Source organism: Eschrichtius robustus, chromosome 1 (assembly GCF_028021215.1).
Source record: "Eschrichtius robustus isolate mEscRob2 chromosome 1, mEscRob2.pri, whole genome shotgun sequence".
Classification (NCBI taxonomy): domain Eukaryota; kingdom Metazoa; phylum Chordata; class Mammalia; order Artiodactyla; family Eschrichtiidae; genus Eschrichtius; species Eschrichtius robustus.
The window spans coordinates 61,131,358-61,148,917 of record NC_090824.1 but is presented as its reverse complement, the minus strand read 5'-3'; the positions used below and the strand labels follow the sequence as shown (position 1 = coordinate 61,148,917).

The 17,560-nt window shown below is 34.6% G+C and overlaps 1 protein-coding gene across 1 annotated transcript in view; it reads left to right on the top strand.

Annotated features, from left to right (window-relative positions):
* Positions 1-17,560, top strand: part of TTC6 (tetratricopeptide repeat domain 6) — a 205,300-nt gene that overhangs the window by 107,572 nt on the left and 80,168 nt on the right. The window contains exon 7 of the mRNA XM_068532443.1: positions 3,876-3,980. Within this exon, the coding sequence (XP_068388544.1) occupies positions 3,876-3,980 (105 nt within the window). The remainder of the gene's footprint in view (positions 1-3,875; positions 3,981-17,560) is intronic.

The following is a 17,560-nucleotide window of genomic DNA, read 5'->3' as shown; positions in this document are numbered from 1 at the left end:
TATTTCCATTACTCTAGGAGGTGGATCAAAAAAGATCTTGCTGTGATTTATGTCAAAGAGTGTTCTTCCTGTGTTTTCCTCTAAGAGTTTTATAGTGTCCGGTCTTACATTTAGGTCTCGAATCCATTTTGAGTTTATTTTTGTGTATGGTGTTAGGGAGTGTTCTAATTTCATTCTTTTACATGTAGCTGTCCAGTTTTCCCAGCACCACTTATTGAAGAGACTGTCTTGTCTCCATTGTATATCCTTGTCTCCTTTGTCATAGATTAGTTGACCATAGGTGTGTGGGTTTATCTCTGGGCTTTCTATCTTGTTCCATTGATCTATGTTTCTGTTTTTGTGCCAGTACCATATTGTCTTGATTACTGTAGCTTTGTAGTATAGTCTGAAGTCAGGGAGTCTGATTCTTCCAGCTCCATTTTTTCCCCTCAAGACTGCTTTGGCTCTTCGAGGTCTTTTGTATCTCCATACAAATTGTGAAATTTTTTGTTCTAGTTCTGTAAAAAATGCCATTGGTAATTTGATAGGGATTGCATTGAATCTGTAGATTGCTTTGGGTAGTATAGTCATTTTCACAATATTGATTCTTCCAATCCAAGAACATGGTATATCTCTCCATCTGTTGGTATCATCTTTAATTTCTTTCATCAGTGTCTTATAGTTTTCTGCATACAGGTCTTTTGTCTCCCTAGGTAGGTTTATTCCTAGGTATTTTATTCTCTTTGTTGCAATGGTAAATGGGAGTGTTTCCTTAATTTCTCTTTCTGATCTTTCGTTGTTGGTGTATAGGAATGCAAGAGATTTCTGTGCATTACTTTTGTATCCTGCAACTTTACCAGATGCATTGATTAGCTCTAGTAGTTTTCTGGTGGCATTTTTAGGATTCTCTATGTATAGTATCATGTCATCTGCAAACAGTTACAGTTTTACTTCTTCTTTTCCAGTTTGTATTCCTTTTATTTCTTTTTCTTCTCTGATTGCCATGGCTAGGACTTCCACAACTATGTTGAATAATAGTGGTGAGAGTGGACATCCTTGTCTTGTTCCTGATCTTAGAGGAAATGCTTTCGGTTTTTCACCATTGAGAATGATGTTTGCTGTGGGTTTGTCGTATATGGCCTTTATTATGTTGAGGTAGTTTCCCTCTATGCCCACTTTCTGGAGAGTTTTTATCATAAATGGGTGTTGAATTTTGTCAAAAGCTTTTTCTGCATGTATTGAGATGATCATATGGTTTTTATTCTTCATTTTGTTAATATGGTGTATCCCATTGATTGATTTGCGTATATTGAAGAATCCTTGCATCCCTGGGTTGAATCCCACTTGATCATGGTGTATGATCCTTTTAATGTGTTGTTGGATTCTGTGTGCTAGTATTTTGCTGAGGATTTTTGCATCTATATTCATCAGTGATATTGGTCTGTAATTTTCTTTTTTTGTAGTGTCTTTGTTTGGTTTTGGTATCAGGGTGATGGTGGCCTCATAGAATGAGTTTGGGAGTGTTCCTTCCTCTGCAGTTTTTTGGAAGAGTTTGAGAAGGGTGGGTGTTAGCTCTTCTCTAAATGTTTGATAGAATTCACCTGTGAAGCCATCAGGTCCTGGGCTTTTGTTTGTTGGAAGATTTTTATTCACAGTTTCACTTTCATTACTTGTGATTGGTCTGTTCATATTTTCTATTTCTTCCTGGTTCAGTCTTGGAAGGTTATACCTTTCTAAGAATTTGTCCATTCCTTCCAGGTTGTCCATTTTGTTGGCATAGAGTTGCTTGTAGTAGTCTCTTAGGATGCTTTGTATTTCTGCGGTGTCTGTTGTAACTTCTCCTTTTTCATTTCTAATTTTATTGATTTGAGTCCTCTCCCTCTTTTTCTTGATGAGTCTGGCTAATGGCTTATCAATTTTGTTTATCTTCTCAAAGAACCAGCTTTTAGTTTTATTGATCTTTGCTATTGTTTTCTTTGTTTCTATTTCATTTATTTCTGCTCTGATGTTTATGATTTCTTTCCTTCTGCTAACTTTGGGTTTTGTTTGTTCTTCTTTCTCTAGTTCCTTTAGGTGTAAGGTTAGATTGTTTATTTGAGATTTTTCTTGTTTCTTGAGGTAGGCTTGTATAGCTATAAACTTCCCTCTTAAAACTGCTTTTGCTGCATCCCACAGGTTTTGGATTGTCATATATGTAACCATCTTTGTCTAACTTAAGCTAAGCATGAGTTCATACTGATGTCTACAACTCTAATTCATGACCGCATGTATCATTCTAACCTCCTCCCTTGCTTATCTTTAAACTCCCTATAATGAGTGACTCCTGGCTCCCACCATCCTCCATCCATTTACTTAATTGTTCAATTCCAATATATAAGTATCAGAATTATTAACCCGTATTCCTGTGGGAAACAACTTTATCAACTAAAGTGTAGTGCTACATACAGTTTCTTTTGCCTTTAGTCTTATATATCCTACTCATTTCCAAGGTTACTATCCTGGGATTGCTCTTGACCTCCTAAATGATTTTTTTAAAATTTGCATACATTGTCTCACTCTTTGTGCTGTAAAGTTCGATGGTTTTGAGAAATGAATGTCATTTAGCCACAATTCTAGTATCATGCAGCATAGTTTCACCTCCCTAAAAATTCCTCTATGCCTGATTAAATTTTATTTGAAAAAGTTTAAAGAAACAAATAAATACAGAAACCAAACTAACAAACACGTGGGTACATGTTATCAAAAATTTGTAAGTAATATTTTGTCATACTTGTTTCAGATTTTTTAAAAGACATTTTAAAAACAAATTAAAGACGGGAATAAAGACACAGACCTACTAGAGAATGGACTTGAGGATATGGGGAGGGGGTGGGGTGAGATGTGACAGGGTAAGAGAGTGTCATGGACATATATACACTACCAAATGTAAAATAGATAACTAGTGGGAAGCAGCCGCATAGCACAGGGAGATCAGCTCCGTGCTTTGTGACCACCTAGAGGGGTGGGATGGGGAGGGTGGGAGGGAGGGAGATGCAAGAGGGAAGAGAAATGGGAACATATTGTATATGTATAACTGATTCACTTTGTTATAAAGCAGAAGCTAACACACCATTGTAAGGCAATTATACTTCAATAAAGATGTTTAAAAAAAAAAAAAGCAAATTAAGTCCTCTTGTACTTCTTCCTAATTCCATTTCTCTTCCTTTTTACCCAAGGACAGTTATTGTTACAATTAAGTTTTTTTCCAGTCCGTGATTTTATTCTTTATTATATGTACTTATGACCCTAAACAATAAATACTATAGTTCTGTGTGTTCTAGGTACATTTATATAAATGACATGATTTTGTATGTATCTTTCTAAAAGTTACTTATTTTACTGTTAATACTATGCTTCTAAGATCCAACTATGGTTTGTAATTTTTGTGCTGGAATGGCTTTACAGTGTTTAGTTATATGAATACACCACATTTTATTCATCTGTTTCTCTATTAATCGACATTTAAATTGGGCCTTGTTTTTTGCTATTTCGTACACTGTATCAACATCCTTGTACATATCACTTCATGAATATGTGGAAGAATTTCCTTAGAATATATAGCTGGAAGTGAAATTATTGGATTATGCAGCATATACATTTTCTATTTTACTAGAAATAACCAGTTTGCCTCTAGTGTGGTTCTACTAATTTCCCACATCCTTGGCATCACTTGAAGTTGCTGACTATATTTTTGCTAATCTGATGGGTATGATAAATTGTTTTTCCCAGATTTGCAGACACTGTGGAACCAATCACCTCATTTTCTCAGCAGCTAGAACTAATTTTGATAGGAGCTTGGGTATTTACCCTAGGGATCATTTGTTAATTTCTAATAGCCTTTTATGTTATTTTCAAAGGTGTCTGCTTATCCAGGATTTACCAAGTTGTTTTGGAATCTAACTTCACCCAAATTCTCTGTTCCAGTATCTGTCATAAAGGAAACAGTATATCCAAAATATGAGGTAAAATACTGAATGACTTTTCTGTATTGTTTAATAATTAGACTGTATAATTGGATATGACATTAAATTTTACTGGACAGTTGTTATGTAAATTGTTGGTAAAGATTGCCATAATTGAATGATTGGATGGCACTATAGAAATTATACATACAAAATAAATAATTTTTATATGTATGTGTTATATGTGTATACATATATACACACATAACCCCTAACTATGTGTACACTTATGCACATACACTTATACGTATATTTCTAAAAAAAAAAATGTTGTACTTATCCATGTTAATTTAGCCAGTCAAAAAGAATATTCTCTTTTCTTTCTGAATGAATCATTTATTTGACTGACAAGATATAAAGCTTCTTGGGTTGTTTAGAAGATCTTTATGATATTTTCATTTGCTTTTAAAAGTGCATTTTTAGTTAATGTTTAAGAAAGTTTAAAACTACCCAATACAATTATTAATCTATTTTCTTCTTCCCTTAAAGTGTTTGCTTGCTCTCATTTTATGTTTTATGGCTTATTTTAAAAATTAGAAAAATTAAGAGAAGGAAACCAAAATCATCTGTTATTTTTCTCCCTCAAGACAATCACTGCCCACTTTCTGGTCCATTTTCTTTCATTGTTAAAAATTCTTTTTCTTCCTCCTCCTCTTCTTTTTTTCTCCTTTCCCCTCCTTTTCTTCTTCCTACTTATATTTTCCTCTTAAAATAATTATGTGATGAACATCATGGTGCATACATTTTTAATGGTATTTAGAATTAGTTTATTTGCATAGGATCCTAGATAGCTTACTGATAACACATATATCAGAAAAGAATAAGACAAAAAAGTTAATCATGGGGAAAGCATACCAGGGTATTAGCATAATAAATTCAGATATAAAATTAAAGAAATTCTGTCCATATATGCCCTTGTTTGAAATGGTCATCAACATCATTGTTGATATTGAAACATCTTTACATTCCTTGCATTACTTGATTATGACGTATTATTTTTAAATATTATATTGAATTCTGTTAGGCAATATTTTATTGTTTTTTAAAAATATACACTCATGAGTGAAATATGTATTTAGTGTATTTTTTTTGTTGGACTCTGTTATCAAGGTTATTCTTGCTTTATAAAGTTAATTGGGTAACATTTCTTCTTTTTTAATATTCTGGAATTCAAATAGCATAGGAATAACCTTGAAAATGTGGAAGGATTCACTGTCTAGAAACATTTGAACTGTTTGGGAAGGTAATTTTTTGACAATTAAAACTTTTTATTTTCTAATTCTTGGGCTATTCATGTTTAATATTTTTCCTCAAGTCAATTGGTAACATATTCTTACAGAAAGCCATTTATTCAATTGAAATTTATAAGCTTATATGCAGAGTTTGTATATATTCTCTCTTTAGTTTTAATCTCCATTGCTAAAGTTGCATTGTTTTCTTTCCCATTTCTAATGATATTTGGGGAATTTTTTTCTTTCCTAGAATGAATTTTCTAGAAATTAGTATTTTTTTTTGTCTTTTCTCATTTATTTTCAATTACAAGTGCTTTATTCTCTACTTGTCAAATTACTATACCCACACTAGTGTAAAACCATCTCTTTAATTTTTTTAGCAAGGTTTATGGTGTATGATTCCCTAGCTATTAGATATCATGACCAGTTAGCCAGAAAAACAAATGAGTCCAACCTACCATATTTGACCAGAAAACTTTTGGATTAGTTATAAATTCAGTTTTTGCCCCTCTGAGTTTTTGTTGCTTCTCTTTTTGAAAATGTTTTGGTTATTGGTTTCCTGCTTCTACAGAAGGTTGACATCTCTATTTGGGTGTTTTCCTAATTTCTTGTTGAAAATTTAATCTCTTTACCTTTCATATTTTTAACAAACATAAGTATTTTGACCTTATTTCATATATTTTTTATTTATGGTGTGTTCATTTATTTTCTAAATAATTTCTATTGCAGCTTTCTTTATCTTTTTGATACACAACTTATGTGGGAAAGTGTTTTTTTAACTTGAAATTATTTTGTTTAAGTTTTATTGTTTATCCTTATTAACATAAGAAAATATGTTCTTTAGAGTAACAGTTTCTTGGAATTTATTGATATTTGCTTTGTGGTTTACTAGATATTCCAATAGTGTCTACAATACTAATTCAATGCTATTATATGCAGTGACTTTTATATTGTAGCGGCACTAAGCGGGGTGCAGGCTTTGTAATCAGACAGTCTTGGATTTGAATCCCACTTGTTTTCTGGATACCCTTGTATTAGTATTTTAACTTCTTCTTTTTAAAAATTTTTATTTTTTTATTGAAGTATAGTTGATTTACCATGTTTCAGGTGTACAGCAAAGTGATTCAGTTATACATATATATATATGTATGTGTGTATATATGTATTTTCTTTTCCAGATTCTTTTCCATTATAGGTTATTACAAGATATTGAATATAGTTCCCTATGCTATACAGTAGGTCCTTGTTGTTTATCTGTAATATTTTATATATAGTAGTATGTATCTGTTAATTCCAAATTTCCAATTTATCTCTCCCCGCTTTCCTCTTTGGTAATCATAAGTTTTTCTTAAGTATCTTAACTTTGTTTTCATAAGTATCTTAACTTCTTGAAGTCTCAGAGTTTTGTATGTAATGTGGGTGTTCTGGGGATTTAATAAAAGACTATATAGTGTATTACCTGATGAATGGTAAGTGCTCAGTTAATAATAGGTATAGCTGTTATATTGTTCTATTATTCCATTCTTCTGTGACATAGTTCTTCTTCTAAAAACTACTTTTTGGGGTTTTCAATGCACCTGTGTTTTGTCCATTTCTCCATATGTTACTAATAGCTTTTACTTTATGTGAGTAGAAGCTGTTTATCTTTATTATGAATTTGGCAATGTTTTATCTTTCTTATGAATTCTGTCTCTTAACCAGTTTTGAATGACCTACTTTGGCCTATTTAATGCTGCAATCCTACTCTAATATGGCCAGCCCTGTGTTATTATCTGTTTGTGTTCAGGAATATTTTCATTTTAATCATCTCTTTGTTGTTTGTTTTGTTTTATATGAACCATATAAGTGGCATGTGGTTAATTTGGTCTTACTAACATTATTTTATTTTGTGGTTTCTTTTCAAAATTTTTTTTCTAGTTTGTCTTTTGTTAAACCATTATTTTCTTTAGCAATATTATTGTCTGTGCTGTTTTCAGAGTGGTAAGACCTATTAAAATTACTTAAGAACTTGCACAAGTAGTAGAAAAAATACAAATACAAAGATGTGTATGGCATAAAGAGCACTCCCCACCTTGAATGGTGTCCTCCCCAGTTCTCTTCTCCCTGAAATCAACCATTGTCAAATGCAATGTGTGTATCTATTCGAACATTTTCATTTTTATTTATGTCATGCAGGTTTGTGCAGATTAATGTTTTTACACATGTGGAATAAGGTAATCTATATCGTTCTGCATCTTGATTTTTTTTCTCTTAAAGCATACTTGCACGTACCTTTGCATACATATGTGTATTTTTCTATTTGGAATTCCTGGCCAAAGTGTATGTGTAATTTAAATTAGAAGATTATTGTGTATATTTGCACTTCCTTTTTTTAAGTGTAATCTAAACTTTTCATTTACTTAAGAAAATAATAATTATATTTTTTGGGGAAAAGATGCCATGAGCTAAAAAGAGAAGATTAATAACAAATTATATAAAAGATTCCTTAATGTAAAAGATTGGTGAATATTAATTGTGTAAATAGGTGTGACATTCACAAAAAAAGATGTGATGCTCACATCTCCTTCCAGAGAATCTGATGGGAGAGCATACTTGGCCAGCCTCCAGCTGCTGTCCTGTAGATCTACCATGGCATTCACTCCAGGGCCATTCTTCCTCTGGACTGCTCCCAGCCAGTGACTGAGCACAGAGGCTTTCTAAAGCTGACCCTTTCCAGCTCAGTGTGGGACTGTTTTATCAGGCACTTTGGCTCAGAGACTTTCCATCTGCCTGGCTGACTCTTTCTCAGAACTGGTCCATAATCTGAAGCTCTTCCTGCCGAGTCCTTCCTCTCTTTTCCCCTTCCACAGTTGTCAGATCTACATCATGGTCTGAAGGCTCCCCCTGCATGTTGCTCCCTCTCTCTTTATCCTCCACTGGTAGCATCTGATTCTAAATGAACTGACACAATAGGGGGGTCTGCAATATGAGTACAATGTTGTCTAAACTGTGTGTTTATAAAGCATGAGCATGTATGTGTTTCTAAAGTATGAGCATGTATTTTTCTGTCTTTGTATATAGAAAAGTGTGAATATAGGGAATTGAGAGTAGGCAGAATTGTCTGAACAGAAGTAGGAATTGTAGCAATTATAAGAAGCGTTGGTTAGAACTGGTGATGATGGAGTAATGCATTAGAAAGGTAGTCCAGAAGTAAATTGGTACTGGTGGTTGTTCACATCCAATGACCACAAGGAAAAGGATCCAACAGGACTTTCTGGTACAAAAAGAGGGCCCAGAACACTTTCCATTCACCAGAACTGTAATCAGACCTTTGTTCAAAGATTCTTGGTTTCTTTGAATGGGAAATGATATTTAGATACAAAGATCTGTCTCATTTCTTTTAAAAGCAAATTTTACCTGTTTATATACATTATGATTACTGATATTTTTTGTTTTATCCTGCCATTTGATTTTTGTTTTTCATAGATGCTGCCTTTTGTTTGTTTTATATTCTCCTTTTATTTCCTATCTTAAATTTATCTTTTTTATTATTCCTTTTAAAAAAATGTCAGTGGTCTGCATATAATATATTCTGATTTAATTTTTTTTAATTTTTATTTATTTTTTTTTTATTGAAGTAGAGTTGATTTACAATGTTGTGCCAATCTCTGCTGTGCAGCAAAGTGACTCAGTTACACACATACAGACATTTAAAAAATTCTTTTCCATTATGGTTTATCACAGGATACTGAATATAGTTCCCTGTGCTGTACAGTAGGACCTTGTTGTTTATCCATCCTATATATGTAGTTTACATCTGCTCATCCCACACTCCCAGTCCTTCCCTCCTCTACCACCCTCCCCCTTGGCAACCACGAGTCTGTTCTCTATGTCTGTGAGTCTGTTTCTGTTTTGTAGATACGTTCATTTGTGCCATATTTTAGAATCCACATATAAGTGGTATCATATGGTATTTGTCTTTCTCTTTCTGACTTACTCCACTTAGTATGATAGTCTCTAGCTGCATCCATGTTGCTGCAAATGGCATTATTTCATTCTTTTTTATGGCTGAGTAGTATTCCATTGTGTATATGTACCACATCTTCTTTATTCATTCATCTGTCGATGGACATTTAGGTTGTGTCCATGTTTGGCTATTGTGAATAGTGCTGCTATGAACACAGGGGTGCATGTATCTTTTTAAATTATAGTTTTGTCTGGGTATATGCCCAGGAGTGGGATTGCTGGATCATATGGTAATTCTATTTTTAGTTTTCTGAGGAACCTCCGTACTGTAATGTTTTCCATAATGGCTGCACCAACTTACATTCCTGCCAACAGTGTAGGAGGGTTACCTTTTCTTCACACCCTCTCCAACATTTGTTATTTGTAGACTTTTTAATGATGGCCGTTCTGACCGGTGTGAGGTGGTACCTCACTATAGTTTTGATTTGCATTTCTCTAATAATTAGTGATGCTGAGCATCTTTTCATGTGCCTGCTGGACATCTGTATGTCTTCTTTGGAGAAATGTCTATTAAGGTCTTCTGCCCTTATTTTCAATTTTTAAATATTTGGGTAAATAGTGTTTTATCATGCCTACTTTGGAAGTTATATATATTGTTTCTTATTCCTATGATGGTTTCCGTAGAATATATATGTTTAACTTATCAGTAGCTAATGTTTTTTTTGTTTGTTTGTTTTTTAAATTTTTGGCTGCACCATGCAGCATGTGGGATCTTAATTCCCCAACCAGGGATCGAACTTGCGCTCCCTGCAGTGGAACCGTGGAGTCTTAACCACTAGACCAGGGAAGTCCCTCAATATCTAATATTAATCAATACCTTTATACTCTTCCAGGAAACTACAATGACTTTAAACCTTTTATTCCATTTACTCCTTTTTGATTTAATATGCTCTAACTCTGATACATTTTTAGATCCTTATCTTTTAAAATTCCAAAGACATTATTCTTATCATTTCATGCAATATTCCTTATGTTTTACCCATGTATTTATCTCCGTCTCTTTTCCTTTCTATTTTTTAATTTTTTGGGGGCAAAAATTATTTTTTAACACAAGTTTTCATCTATTCACTTTTGCTTACAACACTAAATTACTTACATAACATTATACTATAACAATGAACCTTTCCATTTTTTGAGCATCTCAGACCATCCTGTCTGGAATCATTTTGCCCTCTGCTAAAGTATATCTTTTAGAACTTGCTTTAAGGGAAGTGGTAAAATCCTGTTATTTCTTTGTTTCAAATGTCTTTATATTCATGCTTGTGGGATATTTTACTTGGGGATAATACTATTGCAAATATTTACTTTTAGCACACTAATGATGTTTCACAATATTCTGGTGTTCACTATGGCTGTTGAGAATTGAGTCTTAAGTATGAATCCTTTGAAGATAATCAATTCTCTGCATCCCCCCCCCAACTTTTTACTTTTAAGTTATTCTCTTTTCTTCCATACAGTTTCAGTATGATGTGTCTAGTTGTAGATTTCTTCTTATTTATTGTATTGAGGAATAATTGGGATTTTTGAATCTGTGGTTTGATGTCTTTCATCAGCTATGTAAAATTTTTAGTCACTATTTCTTCATATTTTGCCTCTGTCCATTCTCTCTTTCATTTTCTGGGACTTTAATCACATGTATTAGCTACTTTTTTTTCTCTTGAAACTGGATCCTGGACAATTTCTTCTGATCTGTCTTTAGTTCAGGTTCATAAATTCTTTCTTCAGTTATGTCTAATATATTGTTAAACTTGTTCTCTGTATTTTTAAATTTGGTTTTGTATTTTTCTTTTTAGAATTTATATATTTCCTCCAAACCTATTATGTTCTGGTGTTTTCTTTGTGTACCTGTCTGTCTTTAAATGTTTATCATTGTATTTAAAACATTATTTTTAGTAAATATTTGAGACCTGAAATGGCAGTTCCTCCTCTAGAGAAAAAAATTTTTTTCAGAACCTGAGATCTGTACCACTCAACCTAAATTTAAGGTTGAGACTTGAGTTTCTATGAACACCTTGTGACAGAGCCTAGGCTGAAAGTATACACAAATGTTGATTTACTTCCATTCACTCTTAATCTGAGGGTATAGCCCTGTAGTATCCCTGTAGCCTTGTATACTTGTATATTATATATATATAAAATCAGTTTCCATACCTCAGGGAGAATCTGGGAGTGGATTTCTGTCATCCTTACCATCAAAAGTTGCAGATATGCAGCTCAGCTTGGCAACAGTTTTGGCAAACATCTTGCAAACAAAATCATCTTTGAAAACTGGGTTTACATTTTCAGGTTTTTGCTTTTTCCTATATTTTTGCTCAGTATTTCTTCATCATCTTGTTAGCTTTTTGGTGCTTTGAAGATTATCTTTGACATAATACACACTTTATTAGTTGTTCTCAGCAGAAGTACCTAGCATGCCATAATTAGAAGCAGAAGTCATAACCGACTTTTAAGGTAGCAAAACTGTTTCCATTTCCATCTGCATCCCAGCTTTTATTACATGCATACTAATTTTAGCAATATCCCTGTAGTAGAGGAGGAGAATTTTTACATCATGTATCAGGTAAGCAATGCTGTAATTGCCCTGGGCCATATCCTGACAGGTTCCAAGATATGAACCACATTCTCTTTTTTTTTTTTTTCTTAACGTGTTTATTGGCGTATAATTGATTTAAAATGGTGTGTTACTTTCTGCTTTATAACAAGTGAATCAGCTATACATATACATATATCCCCATATCTCCTCCCTGTTATGTCTCCCTCCCACCCTCTCTATCCCACCCCTCTAGGTGGTCACAGAGCACCGAGCTGATTTCCCTGTGCTATGTGGCTGCTTCCCACTAGCTATCTATTTTACATTTGGTAATATATATAAGTACATGCCACTCTCTCACTTCATCCCAGCTTACCCTTCCCCCTCCCCTTGTCCTCAAGTTCATTCTCTACGTCTCCATCATTATTCCTGTCCTGCCGCTAGGTTCTTCAGAACTATTTTTTTTTTTAGATTCCATATATATGTGTTAGCATACGGTATTTGTTTTTCTCTTTCTGACTTACTTCACTCTGTATGACAGACTCTAGGTCCATCCACCTCACTACAAATAACTCAATTTCGTTTCTTTATATGGCTGAGTAATATTCCATTGTATATATGTGCCACATCTTCTTTATCAGTTCATCTGTCGATGGACTCTTTGGTTGCTTCCATGTCCTGGCTATTGTAAATAGTGCTGCAAAGAACATTGTGGTACACGACTCTTTTTGAATTATGGTTTTCTCAGGGTATATGCCCAGTAGTGAGATTGCTGGGTCGTATTATAGTTCTATTTTTAGTTTTTTAAGGAATTTCCATACTGTTCTCCATAGTGGCTGTATCAATTTACATTCCGATTACGTTCTCATGGGTTCCCTTTTCTCCACACCCTCTCCAGCATTTATTGTTTGTTGATTTTTTGATGATGGCCATTCTGACTGGTGTGAGGTGATACTTCATTGTAGTTTTGAGTTGCATTTCTCTAATGATTAGTGATGTTGAGCATTCTTTCATGTGTTTGTTGGCAATCTGTATATCTTCTTTGGAGAAATGTCTATTTAAGTCTTCTGCCCGTTTTTGGATTTGGTTGTTTGTTTTTTGATATTGAGCTGCATGAGCTGCTTGTAAATCTTGGAGATTAATCCTTTGTCAGTTGCTTCATTTGCAAATATTTTCTCCCATTCTGAGGGTTGTCTTTTCGTCTTGTTTATGTTTTCCTTTGCTGTGCAAAAGCTTTTAAGTTTCATTAGGGCCCATTTGTTTATTTTTGTTTTTATTTCCATTTCTCTAGGAGGTGGGTCAGAAAGGATCTTGCTGTGATTTATGTCACAGAGTGTTCTGCCTATGTTTTCCTCTAAGAGTTTTATAGTGTCTGGCCTTACATTTAAGTCTTTAATCCATTTTGAGTTTATTTTTGTGTATGGTGTTAGGGAGTGTTCTAATTTCATTCTTTTACATGTAGCTGTCCAGTTTTCCCAGCACCACTTATTGAGGAGGCTGTATTGTATATTCTTGCTTCCGTTATCAAAAATAAGGTGACCATATGTGTGTGGGTTTATCTCTGGGCTTTCTATCTGGTTCCATTGATCTATATTTCTGTTTTTGTGCCAGTGCCATACTGTCTTGATTACTGTAGCTTTGTAGTATAGTCTGAAGTCCGGGAGCCTGATTCCTCCAGCTCCTTTTTTCTTTCTCAAGATTGCTTTGGCTATTCGGGGTCTCTTGTGTTTCCATACAAATTGTGAAATTTTTTGTTCTAGTTCTGTGAAAAATGCCATTGGTAGTTTGATAGGGATTGCATTGAATCTGTAGATTGCTTTGGGTAGTATAGTCGTTTTCACAATGTTGATTCTTCCAATCCAAGAACATGGTATATCTCTCCATCTGTTTGTATCATCTTTAATTTCTTTCATCAGTGTCTTATAGTTTTCTGCATACAGGTCTTTTGTCTCCTTAGGTGGGTTTATTCCTAGGTATTTTATTCTTTTTGTTGCAATGGTAAATGGGAGTATTTCCTTCATTTCTCTTTCAGATTTTTCATCATTGGTGTATAGGAATGCAAGAGATTTCTGTGCATTAATTTTGTATCCTGCTACTTTACCAAATTCATTGATTAGCTCTAGTAGTTTTCTGGTAGCATCTTTAGGATTCTCCATGAAGAGTATCATGCCATCTGCAAACAGTGACAGTTTTACTTCTTCTTTTCCAATTTGGATTCCTTTTATTTCTTTTTCTTCTCTGATTGCTGTGGCCAAAACTTCCAAAACTATGTTGAGTAATAGTGGTGAGAGTGGACAACCTTGTCTTGTTCCTGATGTTAGAGGAAATGGTTTCAGTTTTTCACCATTGAGAACGATGTTGGCTGTGGGTTTGTCATATATGGCCTTTATTAAGTTGAGGTAAGTTCCCTCTATGCCTACTTTCTGGTGGATTTTTATCATAAATGGGTGTTGAATTTTGTTGAAAGCTTTTTCTGTATCTATTGAGATTATCATGTGGTTTTTATCCTTCAGTTTGTTAATATGGTGTATCACATTGATTGATTTGCATATATTGAAGAATCCTTGCATTCCTGGGGTAAACTCCACTTGTTCATGGTGTATGATCCTTGTAATGTTCTGCTGGATGCTGTCTGCTAGTATTTTGTTGAGGATTTTTTCATCTATGTTCATCATTGTTATTGGCCTGTAGTTTTCATTCTTTGTGAACTCTTTGTCTGGTTTCGGTATCAGGGTGATAGTGGCCTCACAGAATGAGTTTTGGAGTGTTCCTCCCTCTGTTATATTTTGGAAGAGTTTGAGAAGGATAGGTGTTAGCTCTTGTGTAAATGTTTGATAGAATTCGCCTGTGAAGCCATCAGGTCCTGGGCTTTTGTTTGTTGGAAGATTTTCAATCACAGTTTCAATTTCAGTTCTTGTGATTGGTCTGTTTATATTTTCTATTTCTTGCTGGTTCAGTCTCGGAAGGTTGTGCTTTTCTAAGAATTTGTCCATTTCTTCCAGTTTGTCCATTTTATTGGCATATAGTTTCTTGTAGTAATCTCTCATGATCCTTTGTATTTCTTCAGTGTCAGTTGTTACTTCTCTTTTTTCATTTCTAATTCTATTGATTTGAGTCTTCTTCCTTTTTTTCTTGATGAATCTGGCTAATTCTTTGTCAATTTTGTTTATCTTCTCAAAGAGCCAGCTTTTAGTTTTATTGATCTTTGCTATTGTTTCCTTCATTTCTTTTTCCTTTATTTCTGATCTTATTTTTATGATTTCTTTCCTTCTGCTAACTTTGGGGTTTTTTTGTTCTTCTTTCTCTAATTGCTTTAGGTGCAAGGTTAGGTTGTTTATTCGAGATGTTTCCTGTTTCTTGAGGTAGGCTTGTATTGCTATAAACTTCCCTCTTAGAACTGCTTTTGCTGCATCCCATAGGTTTTGGGTCATCATGTTTTCATTGTCATTTTTTTCTAGGTATTTTTTGACTTCCCTTTGATTTCTTCAGTGATATCTTGGTTATTTAGTAGCGTATTGTTTAACTGCATGTGTTTGTATATTTTTTACAGATTTTTTCCCTGTAATTGTTGTCTAGTCTCATAGCGTTGTGATCGGAAAAGATACTTGACATGATTTCAATTTTCTTAAATTTACCAAGGCTTGATTTGTGACCCATGATATGATCTCTCCTGGAAAATGTTCCATGAGCACTTGAGAAGAAAGTGTATTCTGTTGTTTTTGGATGGAACGTCTTATAAATATCAATTAAGTCCATCTTGTTTAATGTATCATTTAAAGCTTGTGTTTCCTTATATATTTTCATTTTGGATGATCTGTGCATTGGTGAAAGTGGGGTGTTAAAGTCCCCTAGTATGATTGTGTTACTGTCGATTTCCCCCTTTATGGCTGTTAGAATTTGCCTTATGTATTGAGTTGCTCCTATGTTGGGTGCATAAATATTTACAATTTTTATATCTTCTTCTTCGATTGATCCCTTGATCATTATGTAGTGTCCGTCTTTGTCTCTTGTAATAGTCTTTATTTTAAAGTCTATTTTGTCTGAAATGAGAATTGCTACTTCAGCTTTCTTTTGATTTCCATTTACATGGAATATCTTTTTCCATCCCCTCACTTTCGGTCTGTATGTGTCCCTAGGTCTGAAATGGGTCTCTTGTAGACAGCATATATACAGGTCTTGTTTTTGTATCCATTCAGCCAGCCTATGTCTTTTGGTTGGAGCATTTAGTCCATTTACATTTAAGGTAGTTATCAATATGTATGTTCCTGTTACCATTTTCTTAATTGTTTTGGGTTTGTTATTGTAGGTCCTTCCCTTCTCTTGTGTTTCCTGCCTAGAGAAGTTCCTTTAGCATTTGTTGTAAAGCTGGTTTGGTGGTGCTGAATTCTCTTAGCTTTTGCTTGTCTGTAAAGGTTCTAATTTCTCCATCGAATCTGAATGAGATCCTTGCTGTGTAGAGTAATCTTGGTTGTAGGTTTTTCCCTTTCATCCCTTTAAATATGTCCTGTCACTCCTTTCTGGCTTGCAGAGTTTCTGCTGAAAGATCAGCTGTTAACCTTATGGGGATTCCCTTGTATGTTATTTGTTGTTTTTCCCTCGCTGCTTTTAATATTTTTCCTTTGTATTTAATTTTTGATAGTTTGATTAATATGTGTCTTGGCATGTTTCTCCTTGGATTTATCCTCTATGGGACTCTCTGCACTTCCTGAACTTGACTGACTTTCCTTTCCCTTATTAAGGTAGTTTTCAACTATAATCTCTTCAAATATTTTCTCAGTCCCTTTCTTTTTGTCTTCTTCTTCTGGGACTCCTGTAATTCGAATATTGGTGCATTTAATGTTGTCCCAGAGGCTTCTGAGATTGTCCTCAATTCTTTTCAATCTTTTTTCTTTATTCCGCTCGGCAGTAGTTATTTCCAGTATTTTATCTTCTAGGTCACTTTTCCGTTCTTCTGCCTCAGTTATTCTGCTATTGATTCCTTCTAGAGAGTTTTAAATTTCATTTGTTGTGTTATTCATCATTGTTCCTTTGCGCTTTAGTTCTTCTAGGTCCTTGTTAAACATTTCTTGTATTTTCTCCATTCTGTTTCGAAGACTTTGGCTATCTTTACTATCATTATTCTGAATTCTTTTTCAGGTAGACTGCCTATTTCGTCTTCATTTGTTTGGTCTGGTGGGTTTTTATCTTGCTCCTTCATCTGCTGTGTGTTTCTCTGTGTTCTCATTTTGCTTAACCCACTGTGTTTGGGGTCTCCTTTTCGCAGGTTGCAGTTTCGTACTTCCTGTTGCTTTTGGTGTCTGCGCCCAGTGGCTAAGGTTGGTCAGTGGGTTTTGTATGCTTCCTGGTGGAGGGGACTGGTGCCTGTGTTCTGGTGGATGAGGCTGGATCTTGTCTTTCTGGTGGGCAGGACTGCATCTGGTGGTGCGTTTTAGGGTTTCTGTTACCTTATTATGATTTTAGGCAACCTTTATGCTAACGAGTGGGGTTGTGTTCCTGTCTTGCTAGTTGTTTGGCCTAGGGGATCCAACACTTTAGCTTGCTGATGCTACAGTGCTGGAGACAGTTGAGTGGAGCTGGGTCTTAGCGTTGAGATGGAGATCTCTGGGAGAGCTTTTGCCATTTGATATTATGTGGAGCCGGGAGGTCTCTGGTGGAGCAATGTCCTGAACTCAGCTCTCCCACCTCAGAGGCACAGGCCTGACACCCGGCCGGAGCACCAAGATCCTGTCAGCCACCCGGGTTTTGGGAAGTCTGAGGTCTTCTGCCAGCGTTCAGTAGGTGTTCTGTAGTAGGTGTTCCACTTGTAGATGTAT